Raw genomic sequence first — 16682 nt, 5'->3', positions numbered from 1 at the left:
CCAATACAGTGGAGAACAACATGGGCAGCCATCACCCTCGGTGAACGCAAGGCTGCTCTGGGCTTCACAAGAAACAGCTGAGATTTCACTTTTAAGTATTTATTTTTGGCATTGGTGCTTATTACAAAAGTGGGAACAGCGGTCACGAAAGGGCTGCCTGCCCACGGCTGCCTCCAGACTCGGTGCGGCCCCGGGAGCAGCGGGACCGGCTTCCCCCGCATCACAGGAACCGCTTCTCGGAGGCTCCAGCGACTTCAGCTTCGTCAGCTCCTGGTCTCTAACCTGAACTGGTTAAAGAGATCAACAGGGACAGAAACTTTGTGGTGTGACAAACCACATACAACTGTCACCTGAACCCTCACAAAAGCGCCTGGCCTCAAACTAGTGATAAATAGAAAAAAAAAATCCTTGCTATTCTGCATGTCAGTCACAATTGCCTTCATCAGTCCAATGAAAGGAGGAAATCGACCTAGTCTAATTCCTAGTTAGGTATCTTTAGTGAAGATCCTGATGACAGAAAACAGCATGCTTTGTGTGATAAGATGAGAACAGAAATATCAGCTGTGGACATGTTCTACACAGCTCTGCATCTTCCTCATCTCCGAGGCAAGAGAAGGAATCACACACAGCTTGGCTCTGCTAGCCCTGTGCTAAGGTAAAGAGGATCTGAGCTCAGACACCTCTACAAGGGGCTGCGTCTGCCGCGCTGCCAACCGCCCCTGCAGAGCCCGGGCCGCAGGGCCCAGCGCCCCGCGGTGCCAAGCAAGCGGGGCAGGGCGGGAGAGCCCGCGCCAGCAGCCCCGGGGCAGCGGTGACACGGCGGGAGCTGCACCCACGGGGCGTCCATGCACATACCAGACTGCTGAGCAATCAGAAGCTTCGCCTGATACTGCTGATAACAAAATTCCAATATTTAAATTCATTTGAGATGGAGTTATTCTGCCCCTTTTTTCCAACGAGTGAAGTAATCCGCTACTGCGAGCTCTCCCCTCGCTCTCCTGGCTCCCCTCCTAGTGCACACTGTGACCATGATTGCTGCTCTGTTATTCTGCCTTTCATGGAAACAAAGCACTCTTAGCGGGATTTTCCAGTCAGCTGGCATGAACAAGGGTTAGTTTGGTTTTCATTATTTCTCAGCGTCATTTTCAAGACTATGCTGACATGCACAAAAATGATGTATAAAAATATTAAAACGTTATTAAAAATTTGTTTGCGTTAGGGAACGTGAGACAACTCCATCGGAGCGAGCTGAGTGCTGCTCAGAGCTCTGCGGCAAGAACATTTGGAAAAGTTTACACATATCCCAGAGGATCTCACTGTTTTTTCCTTTGCATAATTTTTCCATGAATAATCCTTCAAATGTTATAAATGAATGTTACTTTTGCAATCCTTCAGCAGAACATGTGAACTTTACAGTCTCCAGAGCTTTTGAGAAAAGCAACAGGGTGAAGGAGTTAAAGTTCACAATTTATCTCCACTAAAATCTATCGAAAAACAACAGTAGGTATCCAAACAGAAAACTAAAAATGAGTTGCATATTATCTACTGAAAAACTGAGTGATTTTTTCAGGAAGGTAAAGCAGTCTCAACTATTTACTATTTTTTGGCAAGGAGCTAAGAAGTAAAACTGATACTTACCAGCTCTGTTTCTACAACTTAATAAGGACATTCCACGCCCCAGACTCTCTAGTTAAATCTTCACTGTAAATTTTTACTGTTCTGTTGCCATTGTAACCAAAGTCAGTGGGTGATAATTAAAACTTTCAAATAGAAAGACCTACTTACAAGACACACAATAAAGAACTTAAGAAGAATTTTGTGCACAGAACCAAGAATGACGCAAAAAAATAAATCTAGGATGATGGCTATTGTAAAACCATAGTTTCAGTTTTCAGAGTATTGCTTTACGATGCAGCTGAAGCCCACTCACGCATACAACATGCGAGAGACACGGATGTTACAGCTGCTTCTCAGGGAAGAGCAAACTAAGAACACGCATCAGTCTCTGATTGCAGCTCTCTGTGCATCCCCAGGCTCCCCGCCTTCCAGAGTCGATTTTTTAGAACCTATTTTATGTTTAGAGGACTCCATAATACACCATATTTCTAATGTACTTCTGACTGCACAGTAAGTACATTTGAGATTATTTCCTTCGTATGCTTCCTGACTAGAGGTGATACTTTCGGTTTCAGCCGTCACCTGTATGGAATCACTGTCAGCCTCGTGTTGCCGGCACCGCACCAGCGGAACGTGCAGACCCCTGACCTGCACCCGAGCGAGAGCGCTGCACCCCGTGCGCCGCGGGGCGCGCAGAGCTCGGTGCCGCCCGCGCTGCAGCGGACGCGCGCGCCCCGGGCGCGGGGCTGCCGGGAACCGAAGTTTGGGTTCGACAGAATGCAGTAACCAACCTGTTAAAACAAACAGACCTGTTGCAGAAATTATTCCAGGTGACTGCCCTGAATAAAAAGACCAAAAGGAAAACAAAGAGCAGAAAAGCCCTGTCCTGTGGAGGAGGCTAGGGAGTAATGGCTTGGTAGTTAAAACAAGCAGTAAACCAGGACATTAAAGAGATGTTTGTAAGGAAGCCACAGAAAGTAATAGAAAGTGACAAAGTTAAAAGCTGAGCATGACCATTCTCTCCCTAGTAACTTCATGTTTGCATTGACAGAATACTCTTCCACAATTTTTGTGAAGCTTTGGTCTGGTAAGAAAAAACCCCACTAATTCTGGCTGGATTTAGTGGCTGACAGCAACACACGAATCCCACACATTTGTCTGGTATTAATCTCTTTCCAAAATACTCAAATGAGTTGTAAAAATTCATAGGGAAAGTATCACAGAGGAAGAGATTGAAAATGAGCATAGGCTTGAAAGTGAAGAGCAAAGTTTTCTGGATGGTCTGTGAACTTAGTTCTTGCATTTCCACCTTAAGTACAGTGTAAGAAAAGCAGACACCATCCGCATGAAGCAATAACCAAGCGCTTGCAGGAGGATTAGACAACCCTCATTTCCACAGAACAATTGGCTGCTAAAGCACTTAGCACAAACTATTTATTAGTTGCCAAAGCAACCAGTCAAACAAATGGCAAACTTAAATGTCAGCTCCGTGTTTACACAGGGAACGACGGTGTAGGTTTTTTATGCTAAACCGCTGGGGCTGCCGCGCAGACACCACCAGAGCAGCGCAGCTGCTGCCAGAGGCCGCGGACGTGCGGACGGCCCAGGCCTGCTTTCCCCTCCGCATCTTCCGCATGTTCGACTCTGCAGATCACATACCTTATGTCCAATAAATCTACTGTTTCTCATTAATTAAAAGAAATATTAAAAGTTCTTTAGCAGCTCTCAAAGCTGAATGGACTCGGCACAATGAGCTGAATTCTACCCCAATAACAAAAAAGAGAATACACCTGTTTCAGATTAATTACTCAGATGCCTGGTAGGCTGGTAATGTAAAACTTCTGGTCTACTTATTCTCCAGAATTGTACCAAGACCTACTTGGAAGAAAAAGAGAAAACAGGAGGGAGGTGGAGGTCCAACCCTGACTATTGGAACAAAACCCCCAGCAGGGGCTGCGCGCAGCTGGGGCGCGGGGCTGCTGGAAAGGGCTTCTCCCTGCTAACTGGAACGAGCGGCTGCGACCGCAGCATGGGGTCACAGAGCGGCACTGCCCCTCGAGCCACTCAGATAGGATTTTCAGGACGTGGTAACTTCTTTACATTATTTTAGCTTTTTATATTGTTTTCCAAGACAGGATAAATATGGTCCGTTTCAGAGAATGAGTAACCATTTTGTATATTCTGATTAGCACTGCACCCCAAACTTTTCAAAATAACAGCAAGATAAAAAAGAACATGCATAAAGTTTTCCATACCAAGCTACACTTGAAGTGCAAATTCTAAGGAACTTCAGTTGCTTAGAAGGCTAACTTACTCAACATATATTACACCACATCTTCTCTTTTGTTCAGGAACACACACTGAGCTATACCTTCCCAAGCAACCGCACAGCTGCGCCGCGGACGCCGCGCACCTCCCAGCCCCGCTGCCGGACACAGATGCTTTTTCAGCTAATTCACTGGAAACTGTGAGCACACCGTGAGTGCAGCAGCCGCGCTCTCCCAAACCATAGCAGGCAGAGCGAACAGACTTCAGCTGCTGCCAAGGAAGTTGTGTGAATGACACAGTTCCTGAAAGCATACAACAAACCGCTTTAAAGCTCCTTTTTAAATGCTATCTGCAAGAGACAAGAATCTCTGAAGTGTTATGAAAGGCATGAAATCTTCCTGCGAAAGCACTATTCAAAATTATATATGTCTTTGGTAATTAAATGACTGCATTCTAGCCACTCATATACCAAACACAGCTTGTTGTGAGACATTCACTTTAATCAGATGTCTGTCTCCTGTTCGAATTTACTGGAAAACCAGCTGGCAGCCAAAGTGGAAAATGGACACGTGGTTTGCTCCAGTACTTTTCAAACCGAAATACTGAAGGATTTAGCTGTCTTTATTGAGCCTCACACTCATAAAGATACTTTAAGGGGGGAAAAAAGAAACCCAGTGTCCCTGGCAGGAATGCACTGTTACTCTTCTTTTGAAAGAGAAAAATGAAGCTGGGTAGAAGAAAAAGTCACAATGCTGGGAAAAAAATCCATTTCCATCCTCAACACAAGTAATTACACTTCAGGAAAGGAAAACACTATTCCCTCAACTTAAGTCCATTATAGACTCAGGAATTATTACCAGGATATCGAGATCCTTCTCTGTATTTGGAAACACACAGCAAGCCGTAAGAAGGCAGCATGCCGCCCACAGGGCGCAGCCAGGCGCGCTGCTGTAGGAAGGCAGTAACATTTTGGCTATCGGGGAACTGATGACTGCCCTCATGGGACAAGAGCCTCTATTCTACCTTAACATCACTATATTCAGACTCCTCTGCCTTAAACTATTGACTGGAACATTAAACCACCGCCTAAATACTTTGAGATCATCTCTTACCATTATAGCTTGCTGAGTGCAAAGCACTTAGTCCTGGCACACAACGCCGAAGTGGAAATTATCTCAAACTATAACTTGAATTCAAGTGAAGTTGACCTGAACACCTTTGAATGTGCTATTTTTAATTCCCCGTGGCCAACTGTCTCATTACTGACAGTTAGGTATTTTAGCTCAGAATTATTTAACACTAACATATCACTGTATTTCTATTTATTAACGTTGTGAAAGAAACAATAAAACATTGCCTTCACACTTGGTTAAATTTCAGTTTGAATTCATGCTAACTTACTTAACTAACCTTCTCCAGGAATTAATTTGCGTTTTCAATCAAGTACCATTTTTTCAGCCACATAGATGCAGGTCACTGAAAAGAATCATGTGGGTATTATCAAATGCTGGTGACATTTATTGTCTAATTGGCAGCAACTGAGAACTCTCTAGCTGAGCAGTAAATACCGCAGGCCACGAGCTGTCAAGTGTTCGAAGGAAATACTGACAGAAAAATGGAACAATTGCTGCTCACTCCGAACAGACCGAACTGGGAGAGCACGCAGGGGGCACTCAGACTCAGACGGGAGAGTCCACCCTCTCCCAGCGCTGCCAGGTACCATAGGACCGCACATCCCGCTCGGTGGGTACGGCTGCTTTCCCATACGCGCCAGTGGAGGACGGCTGTAATTGAAATGATTTCCTTACTCAAATTTTCAAACGAAGTTTTATACCTGCAAGATCTTCTTTGGAGGAAACCAGCCGAGGAGAGCTGTTACCTGGCTCAATTCTTAATGATAATCTGGAAAAACAAGTTTTTAGAGAAATTTTTAAAAAATTCTCAATAAAAGTGGAAAAGGTGAAATTCTCAATAAAAGTTGAAGCTCTGAAGCCCCTTGGCTGTCATCGATGCCCTGAGATAACAATGGTTCGCAATATGTTTTGGGCATAACTAGAAGGCATCCTGGTGCTTTAGGTCCCATTTTTGCCCCCTTAGTCTTGTAACCAGCGAATTTTACAATTTCTCAGCTTCTGCAGAGGACCCTATATGAGCTGAGCAAGAAAGATCTGCTATTTTTAGGAGATGACATCATTGTCAGGGGTTTTCTGGAGCGTTCCTACTTGCTGACGAGCACGAACTTAAAGCAAGCCATTGGTCTGGCACAAAAACTGCAGAGAAAAGCTTTGTTTACATAAAGTGGCTGCCAAATTTTCCTCTTCAGTGTAACTGAGGTTCCCATTTGGCCAAACGTGTGCTGGGACCCTGCCAGTACGTCTGAGCGCCACTCTCGGTGTGCCTGTGCGGGCTGGCACCGCGGCGCTGCTCCGCTCCCCCCCCAGCGGACAGCGCGGACAGACGGACAGCGCGGACAGACGGACAGCGCAGACAGACGGACAGCGCAGACAGACGGACAGCGCAGACAGACGGACAGCGCAGACAGACGGACAGCACGTCCTCCCGCCAGTAAACCCAGCACACCGAGCACGCTCTGCCTGTCTAAGGCTGGCAGTTTCTTCTGGTATGGGATTAGAAAATGCCATGACACTGAGGACCCATCAGGGAAAACTGAGAGGAAAATGTGAAATCAAATATTAAAAACAAAATCTAAACACTTCTTATCAAATACAAAACCATGGAAGAGGAACGAGAGTTCTCTTTATGGGTAGTTTTGATGAAAACAGACTTTAAAGTTTTATTCTGATGAAACAAGCATGGTAGAAAAAGGTCAAAGTTCTTCAATGTACGTAAACTGCAGCAGCTTTACTATGCTAAGAATCAGATCTCTCGCTCTTTCTAATACCCCTTTTGACTTCAGGTTTTCATTGCCATAGTGAAGTCTAGAAAGAAAACTGCTAAATTAAAAATAGTAATTTGAAATGGGAGGATGTTTTTCATGATTATTTACAATAGCACAGAGTCAATCCTGGACATCTTGGAGATGGCTTTAGGGTTCTCGAACGGAATTCCCAGAATACAACCATCATGCAATAGAACAGCGACTAGATTTTCATCTGCTTTTAACTTCTACAAAGATATTTCATTTTGGAAATCGGGTTAGACTCATAAAGGAAGACCGTCATACTGGATTTTACTTGTGCATCCTGGTATTATCAGCTCCATTAATAAAATATGAAGAATACCAGGCAAAACCTAAACCATCTTCAGCCAATGGCTTTTTGCTCAACTCTTAATCAAACTAACAGCCAAGTGATCTACCAAATTCCCCAAAACTAGAAGAAAATAATAGTACTTACTTATAATTGTCATCTTCTACAAATTTCTGAAGTTCTTCAATGTAACGGACAGACTTCAAATATTTTTGCACATGGGGCAGTGTCGTAAGATAATCTGTGGAGTGTTGTTAAACACAGACATCTCATCATAATGAAAGCTAGTGGATTTTATTATATGCAACATCACAAGTGGAAAAGTGTTACTTGCTGCAAACTCTGCTTGAATTTTGTGCTCAGTGTTCTGGGGTAAATTAAAGCCTGCAGCCATGACTGTCAGTGATTCTCATATGAACGTGAAGAGACTTAAAAAATCACAACGTGGAATACCAAGAAAGAGAGACACTAAGTTCAGAATGACAGAAAAGTCCTTTGAGGCATGTTGTATGGACAGGAACTCGCCTCATAATGTCTAACTTAACTTTTATAGTTCCATAAAGCGGGTGCTGAGGGAGCTGGCTGAGGGCATTGCTGGACCGCTCTCCATCATCTTTGCCAAGTCTTGGGAAACGGGAGAGGTGCCCGAGGACTGGAGGAAAGCAAATGTCACTGCAGTCTGTAAAAAGGGCAAGGAGGACCCGGGGAACTCCAGACCGGTCAGCAACACCTCCATCCCTGGGAAACTGATGGAACGGCTTCTCCTTGGTGCCATCTCAAGGCAGATCAGGGATAAGAGGGGCATTAGGGGCAGTCAACTTGGCTTCACCAAGGGGAAGTCGTGCTTGACCAACATCATTGACTTTTATGAGGACACAACAAGATGGATGGATGGTGGCAGAGCGGTGGACGTGGTCTGCCTTGCCCTGAGTGAGGCATTGGACACAGTCTGCACAGCATCCTCACAGCTGAACTGAGGAGTGTGGTCTGGATGAGCGGGCAGTGAGGTGACTGCGAACTGGCTGAAGGGAAGAAGCCAGAGAGTCGTGGTCAATGGGCAGAGTCCAGTTGAGGCCTGGATCCAGTGCAGTGCCTCAGGGGTCAGTGCTGGGGCCGGGATTATTCAATATATTCATCAATTATTTGGACGACGGAATAGAGTGACTGTCAGCAAGTTTGCTGGTGACACCAAGCTGGGAGGAGTGGTGACACTGGAAGCTGTGCTGCCATCAGAGACCTGGACAGGCTGGAGAGTTGGGTAGGGAAAAATTTAATGAAATAGAACAAGGGCAAGTATAGAGTCTTGAATCTGGGCAGGAACAACCCCAGGTTCCAGTGTAAGTTGGGGAATGAGCTATTAGAGAGCAGTGTAGGGGAAAGGGAACTGGGGGTCCTGGGGACAGCAGGGTGAGCATGAGCCAGCACTGGGCCCTTGTGGCCAGGAAGCCAATGGGACCTGGGGTGGGTTAGAAGGGGGTGGTCAGTAGGTCAGAGAGGTTCTCCTGCCCCTCTGCTCTGCCCTGGGGAGACCACACCTGGAATATTGTGTCCAGTTGTGGCCCCTCAGCTCCAGAAGGACAGGGAACTGCTGGAGAGAGTCCAGCGCAGCCACCAAGATGCTGGAGGGAGTGGAGCATCTCCCGTGTGAGGAAAGGCTGAGGGAGCTGGGGCTCTGGAGCTGGAGAAGAGGAGGCTGACGGGGGACTCATTCATGTTTACAGATATATAAAGGGGGAGTGTCAGGAGGATGGAGCCAGGCTCTTCTCGGTGACAACCAGTGACAGGACAAGGGGCAATGGGTTCAAACTGGAATGCAAGAGGTTCCACTTGAATTTGAGCAGAAACTTGTTGGGGATGAGGGTGGCAGAGCCTGGCCCAGGCTGCCCAGGGAGGTTGTGGAGTCTCCTTCTCTGCAGACATTCAAACCCGCCTGGACACCTTCCTGTGGAACCTCAGCTGGGTGTTCCTGCTCCATGGGGGGATTGCACTGGGTGAGCTTTCCAGGGCCCTTCAACCCCTGACACTCTGGGATTCTGTGTAATGTTTTAAAGGCATCTGTTGTTTCTTCAAGGCCATATTTTAATTTTAATTCTGATTTTGACTGAAGCACTTAATGCATAGCAATGCAGGAAGTCAGCAAAACTGCAAAAAGGAAAGGGTCAGTAAGACTGAACCTGCACAGACCTGGGAGCTACACCACGTACTAGTGCTCCACTCCACCAGCGTGAGCCTCTTGTGTTGCCCTCACACTGGGCCAAAACCCGCTTTCACTATGTTGTTCCAGAGAAATTTTAGTTAAGGCTTAACAGACATAACAAAATATACCAACCATAGTTGCAGGAGACTTGCAGATCAGCTATTATTCGAAGAATATTGTTCATTTGATTGGATCTTTGTTCATTCTCCATAATGCTGCCTGAAGCTGGATATGCAGAATCAATGTAGATTAAATCCAAGAGATAAATTCCTGTAACAAACAAATCAACCGAACAATTTATCTGGTGATTCAAACAGAAATAGTTGCGTAATTTTTAATTAATATAAAAGCCGGCAACTATTTACCCCCATGGTGGTCTGGGCTCATTAAATAAAGGAGAACTGAATTAGCACTTGAGTTCTATAACACCTCTCAAAAAAGGACAGAAAATACTTTGCTCATGTGCTCTGACGTAGGGCAACGTCCACTGCGGGCGGCGCGCAGGACGGGGCGCCCCACATGCGGTTCCCTGTGCGGGTTCCCGTGCGGTTCCGCGTGTGGTTCTGTGTGCGGGTTCCCGTGCGGTTCCCGTGCGGTTCCCGTGCGGGTTCCCGTGCGGGTTCCCCGTGCGGTTCCCGGGCAGGTTCCCCGTGCGGTTCCCGTGCGGTTCCCGTGCGGCTTCCCCGTGCGGCTTCCCCATGCGGGTTCCCGTGCGGTTCCAGTGCGGCTTCCCCGTGCGGGTTCTCGTGCGGTTCCCATGCGGGTTCCCTGTGCGGGTTCCCCGGGTGGTTCCCCAGGTGGTTCCCCGGGCGGTTCCGCGTGCGGGTTCCCCGTGCGGTTCCCCGGGTGGTTCCCCAGGTGGTTCCCCGGGCGGTTCCGCGTGCGGGTTCCCCGTGCGGTTCCCCAGGTGGTTCCGCGTGCGGGTTCCCATGCGGTTCCCTGGGCGGTTCCGCGTGCGGGTTCCCCGTGCGGGTTCCCGTGCGGTTCCCCGTGCGGGTTCCCCGTGCGGTTCCCCGTGCGGTTCCGTGTGCGGTTCCCGTGCGGAGCGCCAGCGCCCAGCGCGCCCCCCGGCCAAGCCCAGAGCTCTCAGCAAACCTTCTCGGTAAATACAGAAAGATGGTGACTACTGTAGTTGCCAAAAACGCTTTTCCAAAGCAGCTGCTGACCAGACACAGTGTCAGCTACCTTCATCATCAAAGACAAGCCATATCCCACTTTCATAGGCAGGTATGTTGCAGAGTTAGTCTCTGTTGTACGGTAATTCTACCTTTGCAAATTACGTAAGAAAAAAAATAAAGGCAGGCTTAAGACTGAAATGAATCAATGATATAGCATAACGTTTCTTGCATGGCACCCAACTGCTTTTATCAGCACATGGCACTCAGTTTCACACAAACCACCACGAGCACAGCCAGAAAGCAAACACGAACACCAGGAAAACACTGACCGGGAAGTACGTACGATATACAGCCATCAAAACCGAATCACCGCTGAGACTGCCTACAAAGTGTTAGCTCTTAGCTCTGGAAAACTAAAAGATAATTCTGCAACACAGCCTTGTAAAACTCATGGAAGCTCCCACGAAAACACAAAGCAAGGCTCATCTGTGTAGCTCAGTAACTGAGCGCATTCAAACGAGATGAGGAGGAGTCACCCCTGCCTTCTGTGAGGATACGTCGATCGGTTTCAGGATTTCGACTACATGACCGCAGAGAAGGAACAGAGAGGCTCTGAGCGCGTGTGCGAAATTAATCCATGTTAGGCCTTCTAGCTACACCCACCCTGTGTCGACCAGGCCGTGGGCGCAGATGATGGGAAGAAACAAAGCGCATCTCCCAGCCACGGGCAGGATGGTGCCCGACACGGGTCTGCCCACGAGGCTCCGCACGGAGGACGGAACCTGGCAGATTTGATCCTTTCCAAAAACAACCATAGCTTTTCAGGAACATCTTTTTACCATTTACGTAAGTGCTGAGTACAAAAGCACTGCATGCTCATAGTTGCTACTCCAGAAAACACATAAAAAAGATGTTTTTAGTTCCTCTTAAGTTAGCAAGCAACCCAAAATAAATACCTACTGAAGACTTTTGTGCAACTGTATTTCGCTCAGACTGCAAGTTATCATAGCTGGTCCAAGTCTGGGCACTCGCATGCCCAGAACCTGGTGCCCAGAGGTCTCACAGACTCGACACTCCCGTGCTATTTGCCCTTCCACCTCTGTTGACACCAGCCTGAAGCTCCTACTATATAAACCCCAAATTCTGTTTTCAAAGAGATAATTCGTATTTCCAAAGCTTGTGGAAAGTTAGTAAATGCAGTATCTTTTGAAAACGTGCGTGATATACAGATTAAATGTTTTTCTTAAGTCACTATTCAGAAAATTTGCTCTCAGGTTACATACGGTAGAAAAAACGAGCATCACAGATGCGATGCCTGGTTACGCGCTGCTAGGTTTTGTCCCTGTAACTCCGTTAAAAAGACAAACGGCATAAGCTCCTCAGATGTCCTTCACAAAACCCCTACTGACCTCAGCGGCCTCGGGAGGGAAACCCTCACAAACACAGGGACGAATGCACCGAGCCTGCTGGGAGCGCCGCTCGAACACCGCGAACAGAAACCACCGCACGTGCTCCTCCAGGGACCACTGCGGCCACTGCTGCTGCGTTCAAGACATCATCTCAGCCTGGGTGTTCTCTGAAGGATTGCCCAAGCGTTCAGGGGCAGCTACAAGGCAGACTTCAGTATACTCCTGAGCTATTCCGTGAGGCGTGAGAGAAGTTACTGCTTCCTTGTTGCATAACAAACAAACGAACATTCTTTTGAGCAGGAAAATAACTTGTGCAGCATAAAAATCTACCATATTTCCACATTAGATTTTCCATACTGAGCATGTTTATAATTAATGGCTCCCCCTCCACCCCACATTTTCTTGCCCTGCCTTGAAAAGAGCACTCAGTTTCAGGAAAGCAGCTGGCTGGCTCACTTCACCGTTCTGGCTGTAGAACATTGCATTTTCTCAATAAATTCCAGCTACTAAAACAACAGGAAATGCAACTGTGCCAGTGAAGCGCAGCGTTTTAGGAGGGAAAGCAAGGCAATGACCGCATGGAGCGCAGCTGAGCCCCGCGCTCCCGCACCCCGCTCCGCGACCCCTCCTTTAGAAGCAAGAAGGCTGATCAGCTATATTGACTTCTTTCAGCGCTACCAGCCCTCATCTGGGCATTTTGAACTCTTCTATACATAAGGTGTGATAATAGAAGCAGAGAGAATCAGTTTCTTTTGTTCAGGGGAATCCCAGCATTGTTCCCTTCAGCAGGAGACTCTCAGAGCTGCCTCCCGAAGGGAGGGCTGGGGGCTGCCCGCGCCGAGGAAAACACGGCGCGCCAGCTTTTCAACCCTTGGCGCACGTTTGTGCTACTGTGCACTGGAGAAATCCCTCGGAGATGTGAAGCCACCAGGATGTTTTCCAGGGGCTGAGCTCATGGGCAGCTGCTTCCACAGGCAAAACATTTTCCAGGGATGCTGACTTCTCCCCATTGTCACCAGAACTAATTGCAGCTGGATATCGTATGCAGACACCACAGTATTCATTAGTATACGGTATCATGGAAATAATAACACAGACTAACGAAAAGCACGCCCAAATAAACCAGAACTGAATTTATCAAAGGAGATCACACTGTGTAAAGGAGACTGATCATTTCTGAACTGGCAGAAGGAACTAACACTTAGCTCCTACATTTTTCTTGCAGAGCTCAAACAAAGCAGTAATATTACTGACAACGTAAAGACAGGGAGACCGCAGTACGACAGAAAAGTGACCTTAATCTGTAGTATTCAGAGGCACCCAGATCACGCATTTTGAGTGCTGCATCTACCAGACAACTTTCGAGGTTAAATTCTATTGAAAAAGTATTTATGGAGAACTGCAGTGTTCAGCAAGATGCAAAGCTAGGCCTGTGTATTCGTGTTCCGATTCACAGCTAAACTCCTCCTATGATTTCCTGATCCAACACTCATGGCTTCTGCGAAGGAGAAGCCGGCACCGAGGCAGGTGACACATGCGCGTGCTTTGGAGCCGACGCGTGCCACGAACGCAAATGGAAAATAATCCCAAGCCTTCTGAAATCAGTGATTATTCAGCTCCCCCAGTTCTGGGGAACCTCAGCTCAAGCAGATAAGCTTTAAAATTGTCATGAACATCTATGGTACGTGATTTGTTCCACGTTAAGACTGACAATAACATGCTACGAAAGACCAAAGTAAATCATATGTGCAACGTTGTACCAACGAGAAAAGCTGGGATGGTATTACTTTAAACTGCAGTAGCAGAAACAAATGAAAGTCTGGTTTTAAGGCATGTGCCTGGAAGTCATAAAATCTGGATTTGAATTTTCTGTTCTGTCACAGATTCTTTGACCTGAGCAAGCTGTTGTTATCCTCTATCTTCCACGAGTTCGCCAAACCAATAGCAGTTCCCTATCACAAGGACACGAGAATAAATATTATGACCAGGAAGACTTAACACAAGCGGGGTTTAAATTCCTCATAGAAAACACGTAACAACAGGCAGCCCCTCGAGGTACCAGCACCATCTATTCTTAACATTTCAGAATTTCAAATCTCTTTCAGGGACTTAGGACAATTTGCAGGCACAGGTTGCAAGCCAAAATTTACAGCACCTCAAAGCGTCTCCCAACGCGCTGCTGCCAAGGGCTGCAAAAACCAGCGCAGATACCGACCGAAGACTTGGGTCACTCTCAGTTGTGCCTTTCTTTCTCTCCTTCTAGCTTTTTTAACTCTTGTAATGGCTATAAAAGGACCCTGTGAAACAGCAGAGCTGGCAAACACCCAGCTGGGTGGCTGAAGCACACGGGTGCGGTGCGTGTGCCACACCGGTCAGCGTGTGACACACCGGTCAGCGTGTGACACACCGGTCACACACCGGTCAGCATGTGACACACCAGTCAGCGTGTGACACACCGGTCACACACCGGTCAGCGTGTGACACACCGGTCACACACCGGTCAGCATGTGACACACCGGTCAGCGTGTGACACACCGGTCACACACCGGTCAGCGTGTGACACACCGGTCACACACCGGTCAGCATGTGACACACCGGTCAGTGTGTGACACACCGGTCAGCGTGTGACACACCGGTCACACACCGGTCAGCGTGTGGCACACCCGTCAGTGTGTGGCACACCGGTCACACAGCGGTCAGCGTGTGGCACACCGGTCACACACCGGTCAGCGTGTGGCACACCCGTCAGTGTGTGGCACACCGGTCACACAGCGGTCAGCGTGTGGCACACCGGTCACACACCGGTCAGCGTGTGGCACACCCGTCAGTGTGTGGCACACCGGTCACACAGCGGTCAGCATGTGGCACACCCGTCAGCGCACACCGCTCTGCTGAGGGTCTGTGCAATCCTGCAAACGAACACAAGGTAGGAAACGGCTGCTGTGCACTCTTCTTGTTAGTCAGACATTCACCGCTTTACAACAAAGAACAATTAGCAGATGGTTAAGTATTTCAGTTCAGCCTGGGGACTTCAATTTGTTATTCCTACTCAACATTTTGATGGAGTACTATAATAATCGACATTTGTTTGGTAAATCGTACTGTTACTGCGACGACAACAAACACAGGCTACAAGAGGAGAAAGAAGCAGCTGAATGTTTCATTGAACAAAGGCGGTCTCCGCTGCCACACCGGCTTTGTGCAGCCGCGACCCCAGGAGCCCGGGCGCCGCACGACGCAGCGAACAGCGGCTGCGGCCGAGCTCCAGCGCAGGGAGCCGTGCCCACCGGGCACCGTGTAACCGGCACACACCGCAGGAGGGAGCTGACGGAAAGTCAGGCTTCTCCCTTTTCTCTCCCCAAAAGCTGAATAATGACCCTGGTTTGATAGGAAAACCAGAAGAGACAAAAATATGTTTCCAATTTGTACTCAGCTTTACTTATATAAGCCTTTTCCCACATACAGTAGTGTGGTTGTATCGTACTAAATAAAGCAGAGGACAGATAGAAAGCAACTTATCAATTAACTAAGTGGTAGAAAGTCCAAATCACTACAGTCAGCAGTCTGTAAAACCAGAGACAACATTCTTAGGAGATTAGGTCATAGTGAGAAAAGCCAGCAGTTTTGTGGTATCACTGGTTTCAAGCACACTGTATATTTTCCATGGCCTAAGGGCTGGAAAATTTTTCTACAAAACCAAATGTATATACTGGTTAACCCTGGCAGGACTTGGGGTGCTCTGAAACAACTGAACATGAACCTTGGCCAAGGCAATGCCGTGCGATTTGTGACACACTGCGGTGGCCCGGCAAACGGGCCGCTGGGGGGCAAAGCCGGCTCCGGGCGGTCGGGGAGCAGGAACGCGGCACCAGCACCGCGAGCGCAGAACCGCGGCGCCGGCACCGCGAGCGCAGAACCGCTGGCACCGCGAGCGCAGAACCGCGGCACCGGCACCGCGAGCGCAGAACCGCAGCAACGGCACCGCGAGTGCAGAACCGCTGGCACCGCGAGCGCAGAACCACAGCGCCGGCACCGCGAGCGCAGAACCGCTGGCACCGCGAGCGCAGAACCGCGGCACCGGCACCGCGAGCGCAGAACCACGGCACCAGCACCACGAGCGCAGAACTGCCGGCATGGCGAGCGCAGAACCACGGCCTGGCGAGTTGGCAAGGCGAGAACCCTCTCCGTTAAAAAGACTTCAATAATCCCTACTTATACAGCTCCAAACTCCAGAACTGCCATTCTTGCCATTGCCTGGCACCCTCCCTTGCACAACTCCAGTCTAATGAGAGTGCGAACGCTCACAACACCACAGAACCATTTTTCCAAAAACACAGGGAAAAGTAACGCCTGTAATGATGTTGCTAGTAAGTTACTAACACTGGAAGTGGCTTAATACAACTGCTGGAATTACCTTCAGGAATTTAGGCACATTCTTACCTATCTTGTTTCCCTTGAGCTTCTAATCCCTGACTCCAAGGGAACTGCTCTGACCAGCTGTTTTACAGTATTTGCACTGGCTCCCGAAGCCAAGTCTGACATTGGACCACTCCTCGACAACCGAATTACTGTGGTGAAGACAACTGTCAGCTTTCACAGCCAGAAATAACTGCCTACTAGTGTCCTGCTATTAGCGGGATCTGTTATTCTCCAATCGCGGATTTAAAAATAAACTGATCCCTCAGATCCTCAGTATGAAAAGCAAATGGAACAACTGTGAAACGTTTTGACAAATCACATAATTCAGCCCAAAGCCGTTAAAAAAGCCGTAACTCCAGTGTCACAAATCCAAGGGAAGGGCACGAGCACCCGGTCCGAGCTCCCCGCCTCCCTCCAGCAGCTCCTACAAAACGAGGGGGCGAGG

At 48.2% G+C, this 16682-nt stretch overlaps 1 protein-coding gene across 7 annotated transcripts in view; it reads right to left on the bottom strand.

Moving 5' to 3' along the window:
- Positions 1–16682, bottom strand: part of RALGPS1 (Ral GEF with PH domain and SH3 binding motif 1) — a 60248-nt gene that overhangs the window by 11120 nt on the left and 32446 nt on the right. For all 7 annotated transcript variants that reach the window (XM_071817206.1, XM_065853566.2, XM_071817207.1 and 4 more), the window contains 3 exons: positions 9424–9561; positions 7242–7335; positions 5720–5787 (listed from right to left, as the gene is read on the bottom strand). In XM_071817206.1, the coding sequence (XP_071673307.1) occupies positions 5720–5787; positions 7242–7335; positions 9424–9561 (300 nt within the window). The remainder of the gene's footprint in view (positions 1–5719; positions 5788–7241; positions 7336–9423; positions 9562–16682) is intronic.

This window comes from Patagioenas fasciata, chromosome 20 (assembly GCF_037038585.1).
Source record: "Patagioenas fasciata isolate bPatFas1 chromosome 20, bPatFas1.hap1, whole genome shotgun sequence".
In the NCBI taxonomy this organism is placed as follows: domain Eukaryota; kingdom Metazoa; phylum Chordata; class Aves; order Columbiformes; family Columbidae; genus Patagioenas; species Patagioenas fasciata.
Note: the sequence above shows the minus strand (reverse complement) of the source record. Positions and strands in the feature narration are given on the sequence as shown.